The sequence below is a fragment of the Gekko japonicus genome, unplaced genomic scaffold (assembly GCF_001447785.1).
Source record: "Gekko japonicus isolate JY-2015 unplaced genomic scaffold, Gekko_japonicus_V1.1 scaffold3768, whole genome shotgun sequence".
Taxonomy (NCBI): Eukaryota; Metazoa; Chordata; class Lepidosauria; order Squamata; family Gekkonidae; genus Gekko; species Gekko japonicus.
Window position 1 is genome coordinate 94498 of NW_015166545.1, and position 21065 is coordinate 115562.

Consider the following 21065-nt stretch of genomic DNA (forward strand, 5'->3'; position numbering starts at 1 on the left):
ACTCAAAAGCCTGGCGGAAGAGCTCCGTCTTGCAGGCCCTGCGGAACTGCACAAGGTCCCGCAGGGCCCTGATCTCCTCGGGGAGCTCGTTCCACCAGATAGGAGCCGCCACCGAAAATGCCCTATTCCTGGTCGTCACCAGTTTAACAACCTGGTGTTGTACCGTCCGTCCTGTCCCCCCGCAAATCAAGAGAGCCCCAACAACTAGACGAGCCCTGGAGGAGAGGGAGGGGAAAGGCCAGCAAAGGCAGCCATGCTGCGGACTCTAATCTGGGAGAACCGGGTTTGATTCCCCACTCCTCCACTTTCACCTGCTGGTGTGACCTTGGGTCAGTCACAAGCTCTGGCACAGCTGTCCTTGGAAAAGAGCAGTTTGTGTCAGAGCTCTCTCAGCCCCACCCACCTCACAGGGTGTCTGTTGTGGGGAGGGGAAGGAGTTTGTAGGCCGCTCTGCGACTCCAAGTGAAGGGCGGGGTAGAAATCCAACCTCTTCTTCTCTTCTTCTTTCTCCCGTGGCCAATTATTATGGGTCCCCAGTTATGCAGTCATAAGACTCCGCCCCCCTTCATTCCACACAGGGGGGAACCTTCCGCCAACGGAAGTGGCTCTTCCACCAGCGCATGGAGACACAGGATGCTGCCCTGCATTGAATCAGACCTTGGGACCATCAAGGCCAGGGCTGTCTACTCTGATGGGCGGGAGCTCTCCGGGGTCTTGGGTGGAGGTCTTCCATACCACCGACTTCCAGATCCATTGGAGATGCCGGGGATTGAACCTGGAACCTCCTGCACGCCAAGCAGAGGCTCTACCCCTGAGCCACGGCCCCTCTGAAGGACCCTTGGGCTGAAGGAAGGCTCCTGACCTTGCTGAGCAGAGGGCTAGGGTACAGACCCATAGCCATCATGGGGAGGGGATAGCCACAAAATATGGCACCAAGTAGGTAAAGGTAAAGGTTTCCCTTGCTCGAAAGCCAGTCGAGTCCGACTCTAGGGTTGCGGTGCTCATCTCCGTTTCAAAGCCGAAGAGCCAGCGCTGTCCAAAGACGTTTCCGTGGTCATGTGGCCGGCATGACTAAACACCGAGGCGCGTGGAACGTTGTTCCCTTCCCACCGAAATGGTTCCTATTTATCTACTTGCAATTTCTTGCTTTCAAACTGCTAGGTTGGCAGGAGCTGGAACTAGAGACGGGAGCTCGCTCCGTCATGCGGCACACTCGGGTCTCGAACTGCCGAGCTACTGACCTTCCACAGCCTGCAGTTCAGCATCTTAACCATCTTAATCCTTAAAATACCTTCCAATTTAAAAAAAAAGCAGCAGAACTAAGTTTGAGTCTAGTGGCACCTTTACGGCCAACAGAGCTTTATACCCAGAATAAAACTTTGTTGGTCTTAAAGGTGCCACTGGAACTTCCAAGGGCGGTTCCTAGTCCCGATGTTATCGCCACCATTGGTGGTGGTGGTGGTGGTGGTGGCAGCGGCCCCTATGCGAAAGCCTGGCGGAAGAGCTCCATCTTGCAGGCCCTACGGAACTGCATAAGGTCCCGCAGGGCCCTGATCTCCTCCGGGAGCGCGTTCCACCAGGTAGGGGCCGCCACTGAGAAGGATCTACAAAATTATCTCAAAGGGCTCTTGGCAGTGAGGTCCGTCATGTGGCACACTCGGTTCTCGAACTGCTGAACTACCGACCGTCCACAGCCTGCAGTTCAGCATCTTAACCACTTGAGCCACCGCAGCACCAGGCCCTCACCTAAAACCGGACCTGAGTCATTTAAGAAGCACTAATAATCTGCTCATGTTGAACCCCTTCGGCACTTTTCCTGGTTTGCTTTAATCTTTTTATATTGTTAGGGGTGGGATGCCGTCCTCCAAGTGGGGCTGCTGGAGTTCTCCTGGGAGGACAACTGGTCTCCCAGTGGCAGAGTTCATTTCTGCGGGAGGCAAAGGCAGGTTCCCCGCCCTCCCCAAATGTCACGGTCCCTGAGCTCCACGCCCCCAGATCTCCATGGATTTCCTCAGTTGGAGTTGGCAACCTGATGTACAGTCTCGAGCAAGTGCATTCTCTCACTTTCCCTTTCCTGCAAGTTAGTTGACCAAATATCAAACAGACTACAAAAATGCACTGAGTGATCCTGCAAGAGCATCTGTATCTGTCAGTGTCAGAGAGTGTACCTGAAAGGGAAATGATCCCTGTTTTTTTTCCCTGTGGCGCAGTCAAGGAAAAACTGCCTCATGCCAGGTGGCCAGTGAGTGGCCCGCTTGTCAGAGATGGAGGGGGGCTGGTCCTCTGCGCTTCCTGCCCTCCTCCTAAAAGTGCCTTTTCCAGGGCCGGCTCGAGGTGTTTCTGCGCCCTAGGCGAGGCTGCCTTATGGCACAGATGCCAACCTCCCGGTGGGGCCTGGAGACCTCTGGAGCCAGACTTGTGCTGCCCCCACCTCCGCCTCCCCCCCCCCGCTGCCACCACCACCGGAGGGGGGGAGGCACAGCTTGGCGCCCCATCCAGGGCCCGGCGCTCTAGGCGAATGCCTAGTTCGCCTAGTGGGTGAGCCGGCCCTGGCCTTTTCTAATGGCCGAGTCAGACTTCCTTTTGGCAGCCAGTTGTCAGGGCTGTACCACTTCAGCACGAGAGCTCCTGTGGCTGAATACTCCTGCCAAGAGAGATCCCGCAAACAGAAAATCCAAATGGCAATGAAAGAAGAGAAGAGATTGGATTTATACCCCCCGGCCTTCACTACCCAAGGGAGTCTCAGAGCGGCTTGCAGACTCCTTCCCCTCCCCACAACAGACACCCTGGGAGGAGTGTTCCCTCTAAGCTGGGTTAGTGTGAGCTAGCTCACTGTTTTTTAGCCTCCAGCTGACATATTTTTTTCTTAGCTCAGGAAGGATGGGGCTCCAGAGCCAACTAATTTATGCAATAGCCAAATTGCTCACTCACAACTTTCATGCTAGTAGCTCACAAAGTAGAATTTCTGCTCACAAGTCTCCACAGCTTAGAGGGAGCATTGCCTGTGAGGTCGGTGGGGCTGAGAGAGCTCTGACACAAACTGCTCTTCTTTCAAGAACAGCTGTGCCAGAGCTATGGCTTGCCCAAGGCCATCCAGCAGGTGCAAAAGCCAGTTGCCTCGGCTCAGGCTACAACTTGAGCGTTTTCTTGTGCGCAGAATTTGTAAGGAAGAGCATTCAGTAGTGTGACACACACACACACCACAGCACATTCAGGGTTACCACTTAGAACGAGGAAGGCATTCTCAGGAGCAGGGGCACATTAACCATGAAGCAGACTAAGCACACGCTTAGGGCACCAGGGCCCAACGGGGCACCACAAAGTTGGGGAAAGGGTGAAAAGGGGAAAAAAAGAACGAAGGTTTGTAAAAAAAAAAAATTGATAACACTAGAGCACATCGATCATGGTGCACCCTAGGGTTCTCTTCTATTTTTTGTTGGTGAGGTGCAGTATCATAGGCTATGACACCAGGATTGGGGGCACTAAGATTGCTCAGGGCACCGGGGAGCCTTAATCCGCCCCTGCTCAGGAGAATTGGGTCAAGTTTTATGGCATTATCTCCCATTAAGGTCCCACCCCTTCTTGGGTTCCGCCCCCCAAATCCTCAGGTATTTCCGAACCCAGAGTTGGCAACCCTAGAAAAGTCTTACACTGCCTCTGTTTAGGGGGTTCCCCCCCCCCCCCAAGGAATCCGTTCCCCCAACGGGGGGGGGGGGGACTGAGACGGGGACGGCAAAGGATGAGATGGTTAGACAGTGTCATCGATGCAATGAACATGAAATTGAGCCAATGTCAGAGGACGGCGGAAGACCAGAAGGCCCGGCGTGATCTGGTCCATGGGGTCGTGAAGACTCGGACTCGACTGTGCGACTGAACAACAACAAAGGGAAGGCTCAGAGGTTAAGAGACTGAGCTGCAGACTGGGAGGACTGTAGTTCGGCAGTTCGAGACCTGAGTGCCACGTGACGGCGTGAGCTCCCGTCTCTGGCCACAGCTCCTGCCAACCTAGCAGTTCGAAAGCAAAGAAATTGCAAGGAGATAAATAGGTGGGAAGGTAACAGCGTTCCGTGCGCCTCGGCGTTTAGTCATGCCGGCCACATGACCACGGAGATGTCTTCGGACAGCGCTGGCTCTTCATCTTGGAAACGGAGATGAGCACTGCCCCCTAGAGTCAGACTCGACTGGCTTTCAAGCGAGGGAAACCTTTACCTTCACTAAGGGAAGGAAGGGTGGTTTCCACAGGAGGATTGGCTTCTGTGTTTCCCCTGTTGCTGCTGTGGCTGCTGAGACAACACAGGGAACATGGGACTTCCACACCAGTCCCCCAGCAGCAGGCATGATTCCCACCTCCATGCCACACGGACATTTCCAGTTTCCTGTTCATAGTCTGCTTTTCTCACAGGGGCCTAAGGCACATTACTCATAGTGAGTCAGGACAATCAACCAAGTGGGACTTTCAGTAACCAGTACATTCAGATTTTCGGAGTCTAGAGCCACCAGAAAGAAGAAGAAGAGATTGGATTTCTACCCCGCCCTTCACTACCCAAAGGTGTCTCAGAGCGGCTTACAAACTCCTTTCCCTTCCCCTCCCCACAACAGACACCCTGTGAGCAGTGTTCCCTCTAAGCTGAGTTAGTGTGAGCTAGCTCACAGTTTTTTAGCCTCCGGCTCACACGTTTTTGTCTTAGCTCAGGAAGGAGGGCTCCAGAGCAAACTGATTTATCCAGTAGCCAAATCGCTCGCTCACAACTTTAATGCCAGCAGCTCACAAAGTTGAATTTTTGCTCACAAGACTCCACAGCTTAGAGGGAACATTGCCTGTGAGCGAGCTGGGGCTGAGAGAGCTCTTGACAGAAACGGCTCTTTTTCAAGGACAGCTTTGCCAGAGTTATGGCTTGCCCAAGGTCATCCAGCAGGTGCAAGAGGAGGAGTGGGGAATCACACCCGGTTCTCCCAGATTAGAGTCCGCGCACTTAACCACTACACCAAACTGGCTGAACGGAAGACAGTGCAAGTATTCACGTGACACATTTAAGTGGTAGAGAAATGACCTACATAGGATCCTACTTAGAATAAACTATACACAGTCCCTAATAATTTATTAAAGCATTTATTAAATTTACTATTATGAAGATGTAATCTGTGTGTCAGCTTCTCTGAAGTCCCAGTTTCCCCTTTTTAAAGAAAAGAAATCCTCTTTCTCCTTCCATTGCGGAGATATTGTCTCTCTCCTGCAGCAATCAGAATCAACGACTCGCTTCTTTGAAGAATGGAAGTTTATTGATCAGTATTGGCAGGACATCTGTACTTCAGGGGTGGCAAGAAGCCAATGAAGGTGGCGAGCTGGTCCCACCAGAAAAGTAAGGGTCTGTGTGTTACAAGAGAAGATGTTACCAAGGTCAAACACATAAACTACGGATAAGAGCATAGGCCGAGACAGCGGGGAAGTGAAAGTAACATTCCAAGGATCCCTTCCCCCTCCCTACAGCCTCCCCCACCAGCCTCCTCAATACATGGCAGCGAGCTGACAGATATGCCTTTCCACTTATATCCCTGCAATGAAAGGGACAAGAGCAGGGCTATTTTGGGGCAGGAACGCACAGGAACGGAGTTCTGGCTGGCTCCCAAGTTGGCCACGCCCAGCAGGAACTCATTAGCATAATAGGCCACACCCAACAGCAGAAACTCATTAGGATTGGCTACACTAGGGGTGTGTGGCCTAACATGCAAAGGAGTTCCTGCTACAAAAAAAAAGGCCCTGGGTTTTGACAACAAACAAGGTAAACAGAATAAGAAGCAATAGGTGGATGTGGCTGGATGACCACACTTCTGGTAACATGGAGGCCTAATATGCTAATGAGCTGTGCTGTCAGGGGTGTGGCCCAATATGCTAATGAGTTCCTGCTGTTGGGTGTGGCTTTTTTTTGCTAATGAGTTCCTGCTGGGCTTTTTCTACAAAAAAGGCCCTGGACAAGAGACTTATTTAAAAGTGGCTGGGACTCAAGAGAACATGGAACACAGATTGTTATGTCGATATGATATTCGGTTGCTGATAAAACACGCCCACACAGGTTGGGGCGGGAGCAGGTCAGGGATGTGATGCCGTCCTGTTCACCCTGAGAAGCCGCCGTTTTCTTCGGCAGCGCTGATCTCCGTGGTCTAAAGATCGGTTGTCATTCTGGGAGGAAGCCGGCCCCACCTAGGCGGCAGAAATGGCTGCTGTGTGGGTGGGACTGGGAAAATTCACACTTCCCTACCCACACAGCAGCCATTCAGGAGTTGCTGCAATATTACCCAAAAGCATTTAAAGGGATCCGTATGTTGTCGAAGGCTTTCACGGCCGGAGTTCATTAGCTGTTGTAGATTCTCCGGGTCGTATGGCCGTGGCCTTTAAATACTTTTGGGAAGAAGTAGGGGGGCGGTGTGGACCCCTCTCCCTCCCCTCCTGAAAGATTTAAAGGGTCCTCCAACTGATCCAAAGGGAGCACCCAGCTGGAGGGCCCCTTAAATCTTGCAGGGGGGTGGGAGCGGGGGACAGTCGCCCTTCATTAGGGCAACTAAGGGTAGTCCCAATCGGACCTTCTGCAGGCCAAGTAGAGGCTCTACCACGGAGCCACAGCCCCTGTTGGCAGCTCTCCGGGGTCTCAGGTTAGAGGTCTTTCCCGTCACCTCCTGCCTGGTCCTTTTAACTGGAGATGCCCAGAGCAGTGTTCCCTCTAAGCTGAGTGAGTGTGAGCTAGCTCACAGTTCTTTAGCCTCCGGCTGACGCATTTTTGTCTTAGCTCAGGAAGGAGGGCTCCAGAGCAGTGTTCCCTCTAAGCTGAGTGAGTGTGAGCTAGCTCACAGTTCTTTAGCCTCCGGCTGACGCATTTTTGTCTTAGCTCAGGAAGGAGGGCTCCAGAGCAGTGTTCCCTCTAAGCTGAGTGAGTGTGAGCTAGCTCACAGTTCTTTAGCCTCCGGCTGACGCATTTTTGTCTTAGCTCAGGAAGGAGGGCTCCAGAGCAGTGTTCCCTCTAAGCTGAGTGAGTGTGAGCTAGCTCACAGTTCTTTAGCCTCCGGCTGACGCATTTTTGTCTTAGCTCAGGAAGGAGGGCTCCAGAGCAGTGTTCCCTCTAAGCTGAGTGAGTGTGAGCTAGCTCACAGTTCTTTAGCCTCCGGCTGACGCATTTTTGTCTTAGCTCAGGAAGGAGGGCTCCAGAGCAGTGTTCCCTCTAAGCTGAGTGAGTGTGAGCTAGCTCACAGTTCTTTAGCCTCCGGCTGACGCATTTTTGTCTTAGCTCAGGAAGGAGGGCTCCAGAGCAGTGTTCCCTCTAAGCTGAGTGAGTGTGAGCTAGCTCACAGTTCTTTAGCCTCCGGCTGACGCATTTTTGTCTTAGCTCAGGAAGGAGGGCTCCAGAGCAGTGTTCCCTCTAAGCTGAGTGAGTGTGAGCTAGCTCACAGTTCTTTAGCCTCCGGCTGACGCATTTTTGTCTTAGCTCAGGAAGGAGGGCTCCAGAGCAGTGTTCCCTCTAAGCTGAGTGAGTGTGAGCTAGCTCACAGTTCTTTAGCCTCCGGCTGACGCATTTTTGTCTTAGCTCAGGAAGGAGGGCTCCAGAGCAGTGTTCCCTCTAAGCTGAGTGAGTGTGAGCTAGCTCACAGTTCTTTAGCCTCCGGCTGACGCATTTTTGTCTTAGCTCAGGAAGGAGGGCTCCAGAGCAGTGTTCCCTCTAAGCTGAGTGAGTGTGAGCTAGCTCACAGTTCTTTAGCCTCCGGCTGACGCATTTTTGTCTTAGCTCAGGAAGGAGGGCTCCAGAGCAGTGTTCCCTCTAAGCTGAGTGAGTGTGAGCTAGCTCACAGTTCTTTAGCCTCCGGCTGACGCATTTTTGTCTTAGCTCAGGAAGGAGGGCTCCAGAGCAGTGTTCCCTCTAAGCTGAGTGAGTGTGAGCTAGCTCACAGTTCTTTAGCCTCCGGCTGACGCATTTTTGTCTTAGCTCAGGAAGGAGGGCTCCAGAGCAGTGTTCCCTCTAAGCTGAGTGAGTGTGAGCTAGCTCACAGTTCTTTAGCCTCCGGCTGACGCATTTTTGTCTTAGCTCAGGAAGGAGGGCTCCAGAGCAGTGTTCCCTCTAAGCTGAGTGAGTGTGAGCTAGCTCACAGTTCTTTAGCCTCCGGCTGACGCATTTTTGTCTTAGCTCAGGAAGGAGGGCTCCAGAGCAGTGTTCCCTCTAAGCTGAGTGAGTGTGAGCTAGCTCACAGTTCTTTAGCCTCCGGCTGACGCATTTTTGTCTTAGCTCAGGAAGGAGGGCTCCAGAGCAGTGTTCCCTCTAAGCTGAGTGAGTGTGAGCTAGCTCACAGTTCTTTAGCCTCCGGCTGACGCATTTTTGTCTTAGCTCAGGAAGGAGGGCTCCAGAGCAGTGTTCCCTCTAAGCTGAGTGAGTGTGAGCTAGCTCACAGTTCTTTAGCCTCCGGCTGACGCATTTTTGTCTTAGCTCAGGAAGGAGGGCTCCAGAGCAGTGTTCCCTCTAAGCTGAGTGAGTGTGAGCTAGCTCACAGTTCTTTAGCCTCCGGCTGACGCATTTTTGTCTTAGCTCAGGAAGGAGGGCTCCAGAGCAGTGTTCCCTCTAAGCTGAGTGAGTGTGAGCTAGCTCACAGTTCTTTAGCCTCCGGCTGACGCATTTTTGTCTTAGCTCAGGAAGGAGGGCTCCAGAGCAGTGTTCCCTCTAAGCTGAGTGAGTGTGAGCTAGCTCACAGTTCTTTAGCCTCCGGCTGACGCATTTTTGTCTTAGCTCAGGAAGGAGGGCTCCAGAGCAGTGTTCCCTCTAAGCTGAGTGAGTGTGAGCTAGCTCACAGTTCTTTAGCCTCCGGCTGACGCATTTTTGTCTTAGCTCAGGAAGGAGGGCTCCAGAGCAGTGTTCCCTCTAAGCTGAGTGAGTGTGAGCTAGCTCACAGTTCTTTAGCCTCCGGCTGACGCATTTTTGTCTTAGCTCAGGAAGGAGGGCTCCAGAGCAGTGTTCCCTCTAAGCTGAGTGAGTGTGAGCTAGCTCACAGTTCTTTAGCCTCCGGCTGACGCATTTTTGTCTTAGCTCAGGAAGGAGGGCTCCAGAGCAGTGTTCCCTCTAAGCTGAGTGAGTGTGAGCTAGCTCACAGTTCTTTAGCCTCCGGCTGACGCATTTTTGTCTTAGCTCAGGAAGGAGGGCTCCAGAGCAGTGTTCCCTCTAAGCTGAGTGAGTGTGAGCTAGCTCACAGTTCTTTAGCCTCCGGCTGACGCATTTTTGTCTTAGCTCAGGAAGGAGGGCTCCAGAGCAGTGTTCCCTCTAAGCTGAGTGAGTGTGAGCTAGCTCACAGTTCTTTAGCCTCCGGCTGACGCATTTTTGTCTTAGCTCAGGAAGGAGGGCTCCAGAGCAGTGTTCCCTCTAAGCTGAGTGAGTGTGAGCTAGCTCACAGTTCTTTAGCCTCCGGCTGACGCATTTTTGTCTTAGCTCAGGAAGGAGGGCTCCAGAGCAGTGTTCCCTCTAAGCTGAGTGAGTGTGAGCTAGCTCACAGTTCTTTAGCCTCCGGCTGACGCATTTTTGTCTTAGCTCAGGAAGGAGGGCTCCAGAGCAGTGTTCCCTCTAAGCTGAGTGAGTGTGAGCTAGCTCACAGTTCTTTAGCCTCCGGCTGACGCATTTTTGTCTTAGCTCAGGAAGGAGGGCTCCAGAGCAGGGTTCCCTCTAAGCTGAGTCGGTGTGAGCCAGCTCACAGTTCTTTAGCCTCCGGCTGACGCATTTTTGTCTTAGCTCAGGAAGGAGGGCTCCAGAGCAGTGTTCCCTCTAAGCTGAGTCAGTGTGAGCCAGCTCACAGTTCTTTAGCCTCCGGCTGACGCATTTTTGTCTTAGCTCAGGAAGGAGGGCTCCAGAGCAGTGGCTTAGCTCGGGAAGGAGGGCTCCAGAGCAGACTAATTCATGCAGCAGCCAAATGGCTCGCTCACGCCTTTCGTGCCAGGAGCTCGCAAAGTTCGGTTTTTGCTCACAGGACTCTGAGGCCCCGCCCCCTGGGGGGGGGGTCAAGCCCCGCCCCTCTCCCGTCACGTGCGCCCTCTGATGCAGCAGCCAAATGGCTCGCTCACGCCTTTCGTGCCAGGAGCTCGCAAAGTTCGGTTTTTGCTCACAGGACTCTGAGGCCCCGCCCCCTGGGGGGGTGGTCAAGCCCCGCCCCTCTCCCGTCACGTGCGCCCTCTGCCCGTCCGGGAAGGGTGAGGAAGGGCGGGCGGGGCATCATGTGAGCGCGCGGGGCCCTGAGTCACCGGGTCACGTGACGGCCGTGCCATGTGACCCGAAAGCCAGGGGCGGGGAGGGGGGGGAGACCGGCGCCGCGGCGAAGAAACGAAAGGAAAGGCGGCGGAGTCGCCCGGCCCCTGTGGGCGAGACCCGCCAATCGCGTGCGGGCCGGAAGCGGGGCTCGGCCAATCCGCGCCGGAGGGGGCGTGGCCGGCCGCTGGGACTGGGGTTCCCCGGGCTGGGAGGCGGCGGCCGGGCAGGTTCTTGGGCTGCGGCGGAGGTGAGTGGGGCGCTCCGGGGGGTCCCCGCAGGGCAGGAGGCGACGGGGCAGAGCGGCGGCTGCCGGGGGCGAGGAGGAGGAAGAGGAAGGGCTAGTGGAGCCTCCCGGTTCGGAGGCAGTCTACCTCGGCAGGCAAGCAGCAGCAGGGCTGCTTTGCAGAAGCGCCGGGCTTCTCTCTGCGGGGCTTCTCTCCTCCCTCCCCGCGTGCAACTGGGAGGGAAGGGGCGCAGGCAAGGCGTTGCTCGCTTCTCCGGTCTTTGCCTCCTCGCAGTGAACAAGGAGGAGTTGGCCCCGGCTGCATTTCCCAGTGCTGGGCATTGCCCCCCCCCCCTCATGTGACAGGCGCAAAGGTCTGAGTCCAGGGGCATCTTTAAGACCAGCAGAGTTGAATCCTGGGCGTAAGCTTTTGTGTGCACGCACACCTTTTAAGACTGACTTTTAGATCTGGGCAGTGTTCCCTCTAAGCTGAGTGAGTGTGAGCTGGCTCAGTTTTTTAGCCTCCGGCTCGCACATTTTTGTCTTCGCTCAGGAAGGATGGCTCCAGAGCAAACTAATTGATGCAGGAGCCAAATCGCTCGCTCACAACTTTAATGCCAGTAGCTCACAAAGTAGAATTCTTGCTCACAGGGCTCCACAGCTTAGAGGGAACATTGGTTCTGGGCCACATCAGCGTTCCTTTGCATGCACACGAATGGGCCGAAGCTTTCGCGTGCATGCAACAGAGTTTAATTCTAGAGATAAGCTTCCGTGTGCACGCACACTTTTAAGACTGAGGAGGTTTAGTTCTGGGCCGCATCAGCCTTCCTGTGCATGCACACGAATGGGCCTAAGCTTTCACGTGCATGCAACAAAGTTTAATTCTAGAGATAAGCTTCCATGTGCACACACACCTTTAAGACTGAGGAGGTTTAGTTCTGGGCCGCAGAAGCGTTCCTGTGCAGGCACAGGAAAGTTTATACCTAGAATTAAACTTTGCTGGTCGTGAAGGTGCCAGTCTGGGCTCGGACTTTGTTCCGCTGCTTCAGAGCAACACGGCGACCCACCCTAATCCGCGTGAAGGAATTGTGATTGAGGTCAGTCCAGGTCCCAGCAGCTGATTTAAAGGGCAGCGATCCGACCCAGAGGAGCCGCCTTTCTCCCTCTAAGAACCTGGAGCGGCCTGAGTGGGCAGTTGGGGACTTGGGTTGGCTGCCTTGAAAGCAGTTGAAAGCTTTTTATGCTGCTGGATGGCGGCCAGCTGGTGGAGAGTTCTGCATGCGCCTGCTGGGGTCAGTGGGAGCGGCCCCACCTGTGTCTTTCAACTTCCTGGTACAACGGTCTACTTCCTCCCTTTTTGGCTTCTGCACCTCAGTTTCTCTTTTCAGCTTCACTTCCTCATCTGCCGGGACTCTGGACCCAAAGACTGCCTTTGTGCTGAAGCAGCTGGGTGCGCCTCTCTTCTCCGGGTTTAAGTTCCTGGTGAGTTCTGATCCTTCTGGTAGCTTTTGCTCGCTCTGTGCATGTGTGAGTGTGCCTCTGGGGCCCTTCTGAAGTCTTCCTCCAGTCTTTGGTGCTTTTTTCCACGAGAGACCCTCCCCCTCCCCTTCCTGATGTTTGTACTGTGCCTGACTCCCGCTGTCCTATCCTAGAATTCCTCTGGGGGGAAATGGGCTCAGCATGGCTGTGCCAAACATTGAAGGTGCCAGAGGCATTGGCGGCAGACAGTAGCTAGACCGAAACCGGCTCATTCTCTAGCGACTTCTCCAACGGAGCTCCTGCTCTGAAACGCCGCCCAAGAAGAAGAAAGCATGCGTGAAGCAAATGCACGTGTACAAGACTTTGCTCAGATGTGCAGGGGTATGGTGATACCGTGTGAAGCCGGCGAATGATTTTTGCTTGCAGGGCTTTTGGTGTGAGGAAGACAGAGCCAGGCAAGGAAGCTTCCCCCCCCCCCCCCCCCCCCCCCGCGCGCGTGCTGATGTGGGGAGAGAGAGGTAGCAGCCCCAGGAATGGCCTTTCCCTTTCCTCCGTCTCCCTCCTGCTTCTTCAGAAGGAGATAAGAGCAATAGAAGGAGGCGGGGGGGGCTTAAGGACAGTGGGGTATGGGGCAGATGGCACCAGTGTTCCCTCTAAGCTGAGTGAGTGTGAGCTAGCTCACAGTTTTTTAGCCTTTGGCTCACACATTTTTGTCTTAGCTCAGGAAGGAGGGCTCCAGAGCAAATGAGGCAGCTGAATTTTCCCTCTTGGGGTGTCTGGCAACACCCCAAGTTCACCATGAGCCCACTTTGTGGTTGGATGTTGTAACTCTGCATGCAAGAGGATCTGGGAGGGAAAGGGTTAAGAGAATTCTCTCCCTGGGGGACACCTAACAGTTGGCCAACCTCCTCTCATCAGTTACCTGTTGAGCCACTTTGGCGCTCTCTTGCCTTCTGTTTCATCTTATTTGGGACCTCTCTTCTTCTCTCTCTTACTTGGGCTTGGAGCTGTAGCAAGTGAACCTGTTTTGGAGTTACTCTGTTCACAATAAGTCGTGTCAGATGTGCTTCTATTTTTGTAAGTAGAATTTCTTTCTCTTGTTTCCACTGGAGTTAGATCCTCTTTGTAATCGGTTTGAACAGCGTTTCCCCCTTAACCGGGGAGCGTGGAAAATAGAGGATAACTGCAAAAAAGCTGCTGTGCTTCCAAGGCAAATAAGTTTTTTTACATTTAACCCAATACTTTGAAGTCCCAACGGTCTCTGTCTGTCAGCTGCAGAGCTGCGGGTGACACTTTCATTGCATAAGGGGAGCTGGTGACCCTGTGATTGCTTTGATTTCGGCGTCTTGCAGCCGCAGCCCTTGTGCGGTGGGCAGGGTTTGGATTTCTCTTTCACCTTCCCTCCGCCATCACAGACTTGTGCAACAGACACTCAGAGGGACTCGCCCACATCCCCCTCTGTAGTGAACTTGAAGTAGGCAGTCTCAGTTCCTGTATTTGTGTTCAAGAATTAGGGGCAAGTTCTACACAGCTGGACTTTTGGACCAAACCGTAGTTTCAAGTAGGTGTCAGCCCTGTCATAGATATGTGGAGGGGTGCACATTCGTTCTCAGCTCTTCCCTGTCCAGCTTCCGTGCTTGACGTTGTTGTTGTTCCCAGCTGCAATTAACTCGGCTGGGAAAAGCGAACGGTTTTTGCACTCTGCCCGTTTGCCTGCTTGCTTCAGCCCGCGCAAACTATAGTAATTGGCCTCAGCTCATGCGGGGGGGACGGGACGTTTGGTTACGCTATAAGTCAGAGGCCCTTATACTGATGGCTATTCCTGACACAAGCTGTATATGTGATCATTAGTACTGGATCCATCAATAAACACTTATCTTCTTATGAAGACTTATGAGGACTGTCCCCGGCGTTCTGGACAATGATGGGCTGGGTGGGCTGAAGTCTCTTTCAGGGTGCCTCACATAGGGAAACTTTCAGGATTTATCTGCGCCTTTAAAGGAAATGAGGAACTGGAAACTCAGTTTGAGCAGATGGCTCTCATGCACGATCTTGGCTTTGTGAAGGGAAACTGAAACAGGTATTTTTTTCAGAGGCTAAGCGTTGCATCCTAATGCAAGTATTCAGAGGTTTACTGCCTCTGTACATAGAGGTTCCCTTTAGTCACCACGGCTAGTAGCCGCTGATGGGCCTCTTCTCCATGAATCTGTCTGATCCCCCCACCCCCCTTAAACCGTCTGTGCTCCTAGCCAGCACTATGTCCTCTGATGGTGGATTCCACATTCTAGTCACTCATTGTGTAAAAAAGTTATTTGCTTTTATTCTTCCCCAATTTACTGCCCATTGATTTTATTCGAAACCCTTGCGTTCTAGTATTTGGGGAGGGACAGAAAAAGTTATCTGTACCTCGTGCATAGTTTTTTAAAACCGCCATACTCACTTTGTAGGGAAGGTGCTCCGGAGTACTAGGGGGATGGATTGAGGACTTTACTCTTGAAGGGGCCCTGGGACTAGGGAGCAGAACTGGTTCCAGGACGGACAGAAGCCACGACGATGCAGACGTCGTCCTTTTTAACACGGATGTTAATTTCTGTGCTGTTAAAAGTGTGCTCTGGCACAAGTGGATGAAACTGTTGTCCCAAATGGGTCAGGAAGGTCCTCTGCCCCCTAGCAGTTTTCATCCCCTGGAGGGGTGTCTGGAGTTAGACCAGCTCTCGCCCGTCCTTATTTGTGTCAGCTATGCTGCCATGGGGGTTGGGGAGTTCCTTCTGTGTCTTGTTAATTGCTATTGCATTCCTATCCCTGCTGTTCTCCCTTTGCTGAAACGCTTATAGGGTATCTAATTGGCCCATGCCATGGGGGGGGGGTGCATACGAATACCCTATATCCTAGTAGGCTCTATGGGTCGCCGCCATTCTTAACAGTGCCTGTGTTACTGCATCTATAGCTTTGCAATAAAAGTATAACCGTTCCTGAATGCGTGTACTTCGTTGTTAGCTGTGGGTTCTGACATTTTGCTTAGGTCAGTCTGTGAGTTTCTCTCTAAGGGAGGTTGACGGAGGCAGGAGAGGCTGCCTTCAGGCCGGGGGTTGGTTTGGATGCCCACCCGGTAGCCCAGCCTACTTGCTGGCTCTGTGTAGGCGGCACCCAGTTTGGTGTAGTGGTTAAGTGCACGGACCCTAATCTAGGAGAACCGAGTTTGATTCCCCACTCCTCCGCTTGCACCTGCTGATGTGACCTTGGGTCAGTCACAAGCTCTAGCACAGCTGTCCTTGGAAAAGAGCCGTTTGTGTCAGGGTTCTCTCAGCCCCACCCACCTCCCAGGGTGTCTGTTGTGGGGAGGGGAAGGGAAAGGAGTTTGTCAGCCGATCTGAGACTCCCTTGGGTAGTGAAGGGCGGGGTGTAAATCCAATCTCTTCTTCTTCTTGTTGTTCCTTCTGTCTCTTTCACTTCCTTTCTGAAAGTTCCGCACCTGCCAAAGCTGGTGGAGGAGAAAGGGACTGCAAAAGAGGCAGACCCGCTGTCCTTGTTAGGCACGCCATCTGGAGTTTCCCGTTCCTCTTTGTGAATATGCTGCTGGGTTTCCCCCACTATGGGTTATGTCTTGTGACCCCACCTGTGGACTCTTAACTTGAGTTTGGGAGACTCACCCAGAACAGTGATCGTTTGGGTGCAATTAAGAAGAAGAGGAGGAGATTGGATTTATACCCTGGCCTTCACTACCCAAAGGAGTCTCAGAGCAGTTTACAAAGAGCCAGTTTGGTGTCGTGGTTAAGTGCGCGGACTCTAATCTGGGAGAACCGGGTTTGATTCCCCACTCCTCCACTTGCACCTGGCTGGATGACCTTGGGCAAGCCGTAGTTCTGATAAGAGCTGTTCTTGAAAAAGAGCAGTTTCTGTCAAGAGCTCTCTCAGCTCCACCTACCTCACAGGGTGTCTGTTGTAGGGAGGGGAAGGGAAAGGAGTTTGTAAGCTGCTCTGAGACACCTTTGGGTAGTGAAGAGCAGGGCATAAATCCAATCTCTTCTTCTTCTTCTTCTTCTTTCCCTTCCCATCCTCACAAAAGACACCCTGTGAGGTAGGTGGGGCTGAGAGAGCTCTGACAGAACTGCCCTTGAGAGAACAACTCTGAGAGAACTTGTGACTGACCCAAGGTCACACCAGCAGCTGCATGTGGAGGAGTGGGGGAATCAAACCTGGTTCTCCTGGATTAGAGTCTGCGCTCCTAACCACTACACCAAACTGGCTCTCTGTGTCGGGGGAAACCATGATCTCTCCTCCAAAGCGAGGCATTGCTGTCTTCTAAAATGGCTGCCAGGGTGCAAGTTTAGCCAAGATGGAGTCCAGGCAGACAGCACCCATCGAGGAAGAAGGGAGTCCCGGGTAAATTTGTTCAGAATCCAGACTGGGCTGCTTAGTGAGAGAGTCGGGTCTTCCACCAGGTCTTCAACTAGGAGCCACCCACCACTACCACCATTATTACATCAATATTTGTGGTTAGTGGACTGGCCCGGTATGGAGATCAGACCAAAATGCTGTGGAAGGCCAGAAGACCACTAAGTCGGGATTTAGTATGTCATCTTTAGTACGCCACCTAAACGTACTGATGGATAATTGTTGCAAGGGGTCATTTCGTAGAAGAAGAGGTGCAGGAGCTTATTAGCACAACTCATTAGCATAACTTACTTGCATAGGCCACACCCCCTGACATCACCGGAAGTGTGTCAGAACGCAACCCCCACCACTCAGGCTCCACTGGACTGTTGTGGATTGCTAGCTATTGGGGGGGGGAGCGTGCAGATCTGCCCTCACAGAGGAGGGAGAGCTTGTACCTGAATAAAACCTGGTCTTAAAGGTGCCGCTGAACTGTTTTGGACTGAGGGGCCGGGGGGGGGGGCCCTCTGCAGCTTACCTGGCTGCTTCTTGCTCTGACCTAGGGCTGCTGGGAGCAGGGGGCGGGGCTTGTTGCATGTGCCCACCCCCTGGGCTCATTACTGCCGGAGCTCCGCTCTGCAGGAAATGACCCCTGATTGTTGCGAGCATTTTAAATGTTATTGTATGATTGTTTTAACTGTTTTAAATGTTTTGTGTTTACCGGCCATGCTGTGCCGCTTATGTGAGCCCGTCCGCAGGGAGGGTGGGATATAAATATAATTAATAAATAAATATAATTAATTAAATCGTTAGTGGGTATCTGAAACTCCGCTGGCCCTCTTCACCCTCACTGCAGGGGTCCTCTGTCAGTCCCAGCGCAGCTCTCTGCGCAAGTTGGACCTCAGTGACTTGCAGGCAGAAAGTCACGTATTTCACCACAAACATGGAAATGTGGCTGGTTGCACCCTTGCAGGGAGCTGCGACTCACCCTCAGGTGACCTCTGCACGAGGTTAGTGGGACCTCGTGCAATGTCCAGCTTGCAAAATTTCCTACACAGCAAGGTCAGCAGTTACCACACCAGCTGCTTCCTCTTAAGCGGATGGGAGGCTTCAGACCTGGGGTGGGTCTTCTGGCTGCCCCAGGACAGATTTCACAGGAAATTTCCCCCTTCCAAATTCCCTTTATCTGGCTGCCTTCACTCCCAGAGCTCTCTTGCAGAGTGGTCTGTGTGGACGAGGATCTCGGGGGATCCAGGATGGAACCCCCAACTCTGCCCTCTGGGTGACCTTGGCTCAGTCACCCTCTTAGCCTAACCTACCTCACAGGGTGGTTGTTGTGAGGATGAAATGGAAGGGAGGAGAATGATGCAAGCCACAGGAGAATGATCAAAGCCACTTTGTGGAGGAAAGTGGTGTTATGAATAAAGGAAATAAATTTATGACCCGTGACTTTGGTGAGAGTCTGCTCTTGGTCTGGGGCATTTCACTGCAGGGTGGTGATCTCCAACCGCATTGCACCGCAGGATGGAACCCCCAACTCTGCCCTCTGGGTGACCTTGGCTCAGTCACCCTCTTAGCCTAACCTACCTCACAGGGTGGTTGTTGTGAGGATGAAATGGAAGGGAGGAGAATGATGCAAGCCACTTTGGGGAGGAAAGTGGGGTTATGAATAAAGGAAACAAATTTATGACCCGTGACTTTGGTGAGAGTCTGGTTTTGGCCTGGGGCATTTCGCCGCCGGGTGGTGATCCACAGGAAGTCATCTGTATGTGTGTAATTCACAGATGTGTCTGCGTTTGTTCTCCTTGCAGGTTCCTAGCCAGGATGTGGATCCTGTTGGGGGTGTGCTTGATCCTTGGCGGGGCAGCCTCTTCTCTGCGGTGCCCTGATGGACTCGAATGCGAGGGACCCCGCGGCTGCTGCAAGGATCCTGGGGGGGATGGATATGCCTGCTGTGACCAGCCCCAGGTGGGAACCATGACCGAGCTGCCTTTTCTTTTGGGCCGTCTGCTGTTCTTGCCCATGAGGGGGTGAAGTGCTGCATCCTGCCGTTTCCCGGTGTGGGGAAAAGAGGTTGCATCTCCTCCCGTCAAAATGTTATTGTTTTAAGTTTAAAGATGGGTTTTCTAAGGTTGACTGAAAAATGCTGCCATGTTTACCACATCTTTAAACAATGACTGTGTTTTTTATTTAGCTGATTTTACAGCTTGTTTGAATGTAGAAGGCCCCGCACGCCAGCCCTCCTTCCTGGGACCTCACTGCCAAGAGCCCTTTGAGATAATTTTGTAGATCCTTCTCAGTGGCGGCCCCTACCTGGTGGAACGCGCTCCCGGAGGAGATCAGGGCCCTGCGGGACCTTATGCAGTTCCGCAGGGCCTGCGAGACGGAGCTCTTCCGCCAGGCTTTCGCATAGGGGCCACTGCCGCCACCGCCAATGGTGGCAATAACATTGGGACTAGGAACCGCCCTTGGAAGTTCCGCCATGAATTGTATGGCACTGACACTGTGGGATTGGCTTGAACTATCTACTGGACAGTATCAACCCAAGGGGAGGATTTAAGGAAATGACTGATGCCATCAAAACCACTCAAAGACCATCTTGTTTACAGAAAGCACTTTATTATTGCTATTATTATTCATGATTTTATTGTTCTATCTGGTTTTATGCATGGGCTCATGCCCCTTGTAAGCTGCCCGTTCGCCCGTTCGCGGGGAGGGCGGAGTAAAAATGCTTAAATTAAAAATAAAATAAATAGGCTCCTTCTGGCAGATGCACTGGCATCCGCTTGAGAGATTTCCAAGGTCACTGGGTCCCTCCCGCTATCTATATAGCCGGGGTGGGGTGGGGGGATGAACAAATTCCTATTTTCCAACAGCTTTTCCTGAAGCGTTTTTTTCTCACATAGAAAATTTGTTACTCCCATCATAGTGGCCCTACCCTGTGTGTTTTTCTGTACTATGTAAAAGTTTGAGTCCAGTGGCACCTTTAAAACCAACAAAGTTTTATTCTGGGTATAAGGTGCCAGAACTCCAGGGGAACTGATCTCTGCCATCTGGAAAGCAGTTGTAATTCTGAGTGATCTCCAGCCATCACCTGGAGATTGGACACATTTTACCTCAGAACAGCAAACTGTTTAGAATGTTAGAGGCAAAAGCCAATCAAGTCACATATGCAAACGACCTCTGTGTTCCGAAGCAAAGGCCAATGAAGCTACATATGCAAATAACCTCTGTGTTCTGACTGGCTTTGGGGGGGTGGGAATAGCACACTGTTTAGAATGTTGGAGGCGAGACTCAAGCAATGCAGCCAGTGGATAGGGACATATTCTGAGTGACACACCAGGGCGCCAACCAGTTCCGGAGCATGTGGAATGTTCTAGAGAAGTGCCACCACCATTCGGCTTTTATATATAAGGGAGATTGTTACCAGAAGTATTCACATTTAAGCAAATATATCCTTGAAAATGTGTTGTTTACGTCTGCATAATGCAGTAGGTATCTGACATAGTTATTTTCATGCTATACATTTTGCATGAGGAAAATTTGTCTTAAAAACCTTTTCTCTCATTTCACTAATTCCGAAAGGAAAAAGATAGAGGAAGCGTTTGCAGTACTCCTCAGGGTTTCCCAATTCTTCCACTGGAAAAAATTGGAAACATGTCCTCTGTGTGTGTGTGTGTTCTGAATTTGTCTGTTGTTTTTTCTCCAGCCCTCCCTCTGGTGCAAAGGCATAAGTAGCAGGAGCCTTTGCCGCTGCATTGTAGGCCTTCCCCCCCCCCAAAAAAAAATCTGTGTGTCTCATGTCCGGCACCAAGTGAGACACCCCTTCCAGTTCCCTGCGCTGGAAAGTGGGTCTGTACTGGGATTGTTGCCTCTGAGAAGCACCTTTGTCCACCCCTTGGCCTTGCACAGCTTTCCCGAATCCCCTGTGACGTGCAGGGGGTCCTTAGCAGACCAGTCAATTCAGAAAGGGGACTCTTCCCCAAGAAGGAAGCCAGAACAGTCTTGCTGTCGGGTGCGTCGAGTCCAAATCTGAAAGGTTCCACTGTTGTCTTGAATCCTGACTTTCTTGGCAGCCATGTTTGTCTCTCACTGCACTCTGCGGTTCGTTTCTCCTCCAGTGCCACCTTTGTGTCGGGGCAGGTGGTTTCCAGGTGGGGAGCCTGAGGCCCCCGCAGAGACGCTTCCCTTTTTTCATCTGTGCTCCTTCTGTTCCCAGTTCCCAGGAGTATCCCTGCGCATGTTGCCTCCAAGGCCCCCGACTGAGGACTCTGGCGTTGTGTGTCCCGATGGCAGCATGTGTCCCCTGGAGTACTCCTGCCTGCGTACTCTGGATGCGTCCTATGGCTGCTGCCCCTGGGGCGAGGTGAGCTGGGGCACGGGAGAGGAGAGGGGGTCATGCCCCTGCTTGCTTGCTTGCTTTGAGGAGAGCCAGGAGATGGAGGGAGGGCCGTTCATGAGTTGTGCAGGGAGTAGAATGTGTCAGAAGCAGGGCCGGCACCAGCTTATTTTCCACCCTAGGCAAGGATCCCTTCTGGCGCCCTCCCCCCCCGTGCCATGGTGGGGGCCCCCCGTGCACCCACCCGGTCAGAGCCAGTGAGGGGGGGCTTTTGGCATGGGGCGGGTGCAGAGGAGGAGGAGAAGCGCTCTGCTGGGAAGCTGAGTGGGCAGGCAGGGAGAAGTTAGTCGGCCAAAGAGGGGGCGGGTGGCAGAGGCGGGGGCGG

General features: G+C 52.8%; 1 protein-coding gene across 1 annotated transcript in view; it reads left to right on the plus strand.

Moving 5' to 3' along the window:
- Window positions 1–10471: 10471 nt before the first annotated feature.
- Window positions 10472–21065, plus strand: part of GRN (granulin) — a 12877-nt gene continuing 2283 nt past the window's right edge. Inside the window, exons 1-3 of the mRNA XM_015412338.1 lie at window positions 10472–10512; window positions 18153–18309; window positions 20561–20707. Of these exons, the coding sequence (XP_015267824.1) occupies window positions 18166–18309; window positions 20561–20707 (291 nt within the window). The 5' untranslated portion in view covers window positions 10472–10512; window positions 18153–18165. The remainder of the gene's footprint in view (window positions 10513–18152; window positions 18310–20560; window positions 20708–21065) is intronic.